We start from the raw sequence: 7,270 nt of genomic DNA, 5'->3' as shown, positions 1-7,270 counted from the left end.
TTTAATAAAAAATATCTATATTATATTATATATTTATTATATCAGTCTTATGACCTAATGTGAAAACACTATGGCAAATGCAGACTGTTCCTATACTGCCATCTGGTGGTAAAGCCTCATTCTACATGAACAGCGTGACTGGAAATCAAGATAAAATTTTGAAACGTAATCTTATTCCACTTTAAGAAAAAGAAGTGCATTGTGAGTCATTTAGTTTCTTTTTAATGCAAAAAATTTATTTAAATGTTTTATCAGGATATTGTGTAAAATCAATTACAATTGTTGCCCTTTCTCTACTTCCTTCACCTACTGAAAAACCACAATAAGGAATAATGTAGCCTATATGTATTGTACATGCATGTATTTTCACTCATTATTGATTGACTATACAAATGTTGAAGTAAATTGTTCTTAAATTTAAAAAAAAAACAACTTGATTAAATACAATGCCCCTTGAAATAAATGTTAAAAAGCTATTATTGTTTATAACGCTACCAACACACATCAGTTAATGCTTCAAAAATGTTCATCTTATACAGGGAGTGCAGAATTATTAGGCAAGTTGATTTTCTGATCATATTTTTTTCCCAAGCACATTTTACCAATTCCAATCCACATCAATCTTAATAACTACTATTAATATTGTTTTTAATCATTTATAAGTGATATATAATTGTTCATGAAGGCTGGAAATGAAAAATGCCTTATATTCAGGTGTGCAGAATTATTAGGCAAGTTTTCTTTTACAGGCAAAATGAGCCAAAAAAGAGATTTAACTCAGACTGAAAAGTCAAAAATTATTAAATACTCATGAGAAGGACGCAATACTAATGCAATACTAGAAATTGCAAAGTTAAAGCATGACCAAGGGACAGCAAAACGCTCATTGGGTCAGCGGGGTCAGACAAAAACAGGTGGAAAAGAAAAGACACATGTTAACTGCAAAATAATTAAGAATTAAGGTGAAGAATTAAGTGTGAAACCATCAGGAACCCTTTAGTCTCCAGCGCCACCATTTTCCAGAGCTGCAACCTACCTGGAGTCTCCAGAAGTGCAAGGTGTTAGGATCTCAGAGACTTAGGTTAGCTAAAGAATCCTAAAAAATGACCTGCACTTGATAAGAATCACAAGCTGAAGTGTTATAAAATACATGAAGACTGGGTTTTAATAGGGCTTATAGACAGACAGCTTGAGAATGACTCCTGATGGACCAGCACCACATCCTCTTGTACCACTGTTTGAAGAATTTATCTTCCAGAATCTGGCAGTAAGGTGTTTGAGTTCACTTTTAGTCCATCTCTTATCCTGAAATGTCTGTCTTGCAGAGATGGACTAAAAATTATCTTCCAAAACTTACTGCCAGATTCTGGAAGATAAATTCTTCAAACAGTGGTACAAGAGGATGTGGTGCTGGTCCTTCAGGAGTCACTCTCAAGCTGTCTGTTTATAAGGCCTATAAAAACCCAGTCTTCATGTATTTTATAACACTTCAGCTTGTGATTCTTATCAAGTGCGGGTCATTTTTTAGGATTCTTTAGCTAACCTAAGTCTCTGAGATCCTGAGACCTTGCACTTCTGGAGACTCCAGGTAGGTTGCAGTTCTGGAAAATGGTGGCGCTGGAGACTAAAGGGTTCCTGATGGTTTCACACATAATTCTTAATTATTTTGCAGTTAACGTGTCTTTTCTTTTCCACCTGTTTTTGTCTGACCCCGCTGACCCAATGAGCATTTTGCTGTCCCTTGGTCATGCTTTAACTTTGCAATTTCTAGTATTGCATTAGTATTGTGTCCTTCTCATGAGTATTTAATAATTTTTGACTTTTCAGTCTGAGTTAAATCTCTTTTTTGGCTCATTTTGCCTGTAAAAGAAAACTTGCCTAATAATTCTGCACACCTGAATATAAGGCATTTTTCATTTCCAGCCTTCATGAACAATTATATATCACTTATAAATGATTAAAAACAATATTAATAGTAGTTATTAAGATTGATGTGGATTGGAATTGGTAAAATGTGCTTGGGAAAAAAATATGATCAGAAAATCAACTTGCCTAATAATTCTGCACTCCCTGTATGGCAAACAGGCTATGTGATAACAAATGCCATTTAGAAACATCATCATATCATATACTGTAGATTGTGTTCTGGATCCAAGCAACCACATCGACTGGCCACGAGTCTGGCTTTCTCCGTGTCAAAGATGTCAGCCGGTACACAACAGCCAGACATTTGTGTGCAACTTCATTCAGGTTAGTACCAGTCTTCATCTTTTGGGAATTTCCAGAATGCATGTATATCCCAATTACTCTGAAACATTTCTTTTTTTAAAGTATCTCCTCAGAAATTTATCAAAATAGTTTTTCTAATTTATCAAAATGGCTGCCCATGAGGTCTGATCCTGTTTTTTTTTTTTTTTTTTTTTATTTTTCTCTTCATCTCATCTGCATTTGTCATTACCACTTTAATCCTGCTTCCAATTGCATATATTTGCCATTTTCAGAAGCTGTAAAAATAAGTTACTGGTTTTATATTCTTCAGGTAGAGGTGTGGTTTCCAAAACCTTTGACTGTAAGTCCATATCATCAGGTGACTGATAGTTGTCATGTACTGTAGTTTTTTTTTTTTTTTTTTTTTTTTTGCTGTGGTATTGCACACTTCAGATGACAATGTAATTATCCACACTTTCTTTTTTGCACAATTTGTGTTGTTTTGAATAAACAAATGTTGACATTTAATTAGTGCTAAATTTAACTCCAGCTCACCTGCTTTACCTAATTTATTCTTTTGTTTCGGTTGCGTTTTTGAGAAAGTGAAACTTACTCCTATAAAAGTTTCATTGAACTCTATAGAGAACTTCGTTTACAGTTGTATCTGCTATTTGTTAATTTGTCTTAATATTGTTCAATATGTTCCTTTTTTGAGCACATAGAATCATAGCAATCATCTCTTAATTTGGTCATTTATTCCTCCAAGGTTCTTTCTCGTTCTAACTTAACGTTTTAGGGTTTTCATTGTCATTGTCTTAAGCTTTAATTCATAGATGTATAAATAGAATGGATAGACTTTTGCAGGTTTACATGAATTTACATTTTGATATATACATTTTGACATACAGTATTTGGCATTGCTAAGCATCATTTATAAATAGTTTATACATATAGTACATACTGGGTTTTTTTTCTCTCAGTGGTTGCTGTTCAAAAACAGTATCATATTGAGATTTTCTGGCTCCAGGCAGTTTCTCCTGTTGACGATCTGTGATGTATGTGGCTGGTGCACGCGCTCCATTGGAATGGAAGTGGAGACCACTGTGAGGTACTTGCGGGCCACCGTTGCCAGTTTTTGAAACTCTTCTTTGGTCTTCCAGAATTCGAGTGTGTTCCCTGAAATTCCTGTTAATTTCCAGTACTTTTGCCAGACTGACTCTTCACTCTCAATGTCGTAAGTGTGTGTTTCTCCCCTGATGTGTCTCCTGATTTCTGCTGTAACATCTTCAATGCCAGCGTCCCGCAGCACCCTGGTTTTGTATCGCGGGTCCAGCGCTGTGCAAACTCTAAACCAAAGGTTTTGCTTGATGCTGCCGATATGATAGTCACATTTTTCGGACAGTTTCTTTGCTATTCTGTTCTCCATCATCATCAGGTTTCTCAGCCTCTCCTGCAGCATTTGGACAAGCGGTATGATGTTTGAGATGGGGCTGAACCCTTCTTTTCCTACTTTCTCTGTGACATCCTTTAGAATATCCAGTACTGCTACAATGTTTTCAACTATTTTTCTTTCATTCTCGTTCAGGCAAAGATCCTCGATTCTTTTGTCGACAAAAACCTTAAAAATGGCTGGCCACAGCACTAAGATGTTCTTCAGCATATGGAGAGTAGGGAACCACTTTAGACCAGAGGATTGAGTCAGTTCTTTTCGCTCGAGATGGAGAGAATCACGATACTCCTGGAGTTTTTGCGAGGCTTTCTCGTTTTGGTGGAAAAACGCAACTATTTGCTGACATTTCCTGAGCAGAGGTTCCCAGTCGGAGAACATTATTGTTTCTTTGAAAACTTTATCCAGAGTATAAGCAAAACAAGGTATATAGGTCCATCTGCATCCGTTGATATGGGCCTTCTTCATGCCGTTAACATTCGTAACCACAAATTCGGTCTTTTTTGTAATGTTCCATTCGTTTGAAATTCTCAAAAGTTGCTCTACGGCTTTTTCTGCTGTATGATCGGTGAGTAAATGAGCTGTTTCCAAAACGTATGATTTTAGTTCCCAGTTTTCATTAATTAAGTGACAAGATACTGTCAGGTAGAACATCTCACTGGAGTTCCACAGCTCAGCTGAGAGAGTGAGGTTAGTTGTGTTATTGACTGCTTTCTGTACTTCCAACCTCTTGTCCCTGTAAAGGTTCTGAAGTTCAGTTCGGATCTGGAAGGGAACATCTAAAGAGGGTTGTAGAATCCGTGCAAGATGAGATCCTTTCACAGCGTTTAAGGGCTGCAGGTCCTTTATAATTATATTCAGCAGAGTCTTGACATTTGAGCCATGGCCTAATTAAAATCAAATACATTAAATGAGACATGAAGAAATCATAGTGAACTTTTCTGTAGCTCAAACAGAGTATGGCGCTAGCAACACAATGGTAGTTGGTTTGATTCCCAACACTGTAAAAAAATTATTGTAATTTTAAAGACTATAAAAATTCTACGGTGAAACAGTTAATTGGTTAACAAAGTTTCCGTACTATATATAGTGTATAACTGTAATAGACCCAACCATACATTTAATGTCATTTTACAGTGAAATATTGTTTTTGGAAGTGAAAAAGAACAAGTCATTCTATAATTTACAGTGAAAAACCGGAAATTGTAATTCCCAGAATTCCCTGTGTGACACTTCACATTTGATGTATTTTCTTCTTAGTTTTTCTTCATTTTTTCTAATCAGTTATGCACATTAGGGTTTTTATGTTAAATTGTTAAATTAAGGTTCATTAGTTACCATTAGTTAACATGAACTAATAATGAACTGCACTTATACAGCATTTATTAATCTAATTTCAGCATTAACTAATGCATAATTAAAATCTTGTTAACATTAGTTAATGCACTGTGAACATGAACAAACAATGAACAAAGATTAGTAAATACAGTAACAAATGTATTGATCATGGTTATTTCATGTTAGTTAATACATTAACTAATGAACCTTATTGTAAAGTGTTACCAATTAATGTTTATTGCATGTTGTAATGTCATGTGTGTTACCATGATAGTGTATAGTGTTTGTGTAAATGACAATGTGCACCTTCTATATATTAGTATTGTCCATCTCAGCTTGTGGAAAAGCTGCTTGTGATGAGCTTTGATTAATCATGTTACTTTTTCATCACCACTGTGCTTTGGTGGCTACCACCACAAGGTGCAAAACACATATTGGTACTTCAATAGGTTGATAAATTAACATTATATAATTTAATGAAATTAAGTTAAATTTGTAAAACTTGTACCATATTTTTCACTGTAAATTTCTGGCAACCACAGCTGCCGTTTTTTAACTATAAATTTAACAGGATTTTTTTTTTTTTTTTTTTTTTAACAGTTAAAGCAAGTACTGATAAAATATGTATACCTCGAATACAATGTAAGTTGCTTTGGATACAATGTCTGCCAAATGCATATATGTAAATGTAAACTTAGAAAAGTCCATTACACCTCACCTCTTTGTGTTGGTAATTCTTGCTGATTATGAGGCCAGGTCTGTTGAGCACATATAGCCATACCATGGAGACACTTTCTCCCTGATTAACACATAAACACATTAATTTTGTATTAGCACAAGACATTTAAATAAGCAACACTTTTTTTTTATTATTTTATTTTAATATTTTATTTTGAAAATATATTTTAATATAATATCAATTATTTAATTCTATAAAACTATCATATTTTATCAGTATACTGGACGTTCTCAAAGCTGTCAAAAACACAATACTGTTATTTAAAATTGCATAGGCTACACATTTTATCTTATAGATGTATTGAAGCTTATTTCTGCCGCTTAATAAAACATTTCAAAAGATAACCGATTTTTTTTCTGCCTACTGCTCAAAATCTCTCTCACAATTGCGACGTAATGTATGTAAACACGCAATTGTGAGAGAGATTTTGAGCAGTAGGCTATGGAAGAAAGGCGTTACCGAACGGCGTACATTATAGGCTATGACACTCAAAAACATTTTTTAAAAAGTTTCTGAAACATTTATTACCCTTCTCTGAAGGCCTCTGTCGTCCGTACACACGTCTATAAGGAAGAGGTGTGAAAGTGTCTTTGGGCAAATGTCTGTTTCCTCTGTGGAGACCATTTGCTAGAGGTAACAACAACAACACATTTGTAATCACATTAGAGCCAGCTAACCTTCTGATACTGCCAAAGTGTCAATAAAATGTGCATTTAAGTAGACCTGGGCTATGTTTAAATTAGCCTAACGTTAAAATATTTCCAGTAACAATTTTTCAAAAAACAATAGGCTACTTACCGAAGTGAACCCTTTTTTTGCCCATGTTTCTGGATAATTTGGGAGCAACTCGCCGAGTGTCACACAGCTAAGACGGAGTTACGTTCAGTAATTTAGGTTTCATTTCAGCCCAGATACTTCAAAGTTAATTTGAATATGTAGGTGTGTATAACTGCCACCTGACCGTGTCTGACGTAAGGAAGTCTTTGTTGTGAATCACATTCAATGTCTATGGTTACACCTTTAGTAACGTCCCAGCAGCTGAATCTCCACTGTATAGGCATATAAAGACTCTAGAAGGAAGGGCGATACCACTTATTTTGTTTTCGATACGATACTGATTTCAAGGCCAGTATCGCCGATATCGATACCGATACGATACCTCTAATATGAACTTACAGATTTTTAACATTTATTCAATTATTGAATTACTAAGAGTAAAATGGGTTATGATACCCACTTAACATATTTGAAAGGCATTTTAACATTCAATATGCCTTAATTGCAGTTTATTAGATTATATTTTTGTTCACACATGGTTAAAATATTTACTTGGTAAACCATGGAAAATCTACAAATAACTAAGCCTATGCCTAGCTGAACTATGGTCACTGTAGTAGCCTAATGGTTCATTTTCATAAGGGACTGCCAGTGACAGGCTGTTGCGCTGTGAAATGAAATTCTGACAGAACATCAATATGAACTTTTAACGTTCAATTTAAATAAATGTAATTGCACAAACTATGTAGGCTACTATTTCA

At 34.7% G+C, this 7,270-nt stretch overlaps 1 protein-coding gene across 1 annotated transcript; it reads right to left on the bottom strand.

Annotated features, from left to right (window-relative positions):
* Positions 1-2,609: 2,609 nt before the first annotated feature.
* si:ch211-152f22.4 (E3 SUMO-protein ligase ZBED1) lies at positions 2,610-7,042 on the bottom strand. The gene is made up of 4 exons (XM_048171376.1): positions 6,531-7,042; positions 6,261-6,359; positions 5,712-5,792; positions 2,610-4,542 (listed from the first exon to the last, which is right to left on the bottom strand). Exons 1-4 carry the CDS (start codon positions 6,553-6,555, stop codon positions 3,185-3,187), a joined length of 1,563 nt encoding a protein of 520 aa, XP_048027333.1. The 5' UTR covers positions 6,556-7,042; the 3' UTR covers positions 2,610-3,184.
* Between the last annotated feature and the right edge of the window lie 228 nt (positions 7,043-7,270).

This window comes from Megalobrama amblycephala, linkage group LG20 (genome assembly GCF_018812025.1).
Source record: "Megalobrama amblycephala isolate DHTTF-2021 linkage group LG20, ASM1881202v1, whole genome shotgun sequence".
Lineage (NCBI taxonomy): Eukaryota > Metazoa > Chordata > Actinopteri > Cypriniformes > Xenocyprididae > Megalobrama > Megalobrama amblycephala.
The sequence above is the reverse complement of the archived record's forward strand: the minus strand, read 5'-3'. Positions and strand labels throughout refer to the sequence as shown.

Excerpts from the sequence above, each read along its gene's own strand:
- si:ch211-152f22.4 (XM_048171376.1), bottom strand. The coding sequence starts at position 6,555 with ATGGGCAAAAAAAGGGTTCACTTCG. Across the intron at positions 6,360-6,530 it reads CAAAAAAAGGGTTCACTTCG|CAAATGGTCTCCACAGAGGA; the intron begins GTAAGTAGCCTA and ends TGTTACCTCTAG. Across the intron at positions 5,793-6,260 it reads ACAGAGGCCTTCAGAGAAGG|GGAGAAAGTGTCTCCATGGT; the intron begins GTAATAAATGTT and ends TGTGTTAATCAG.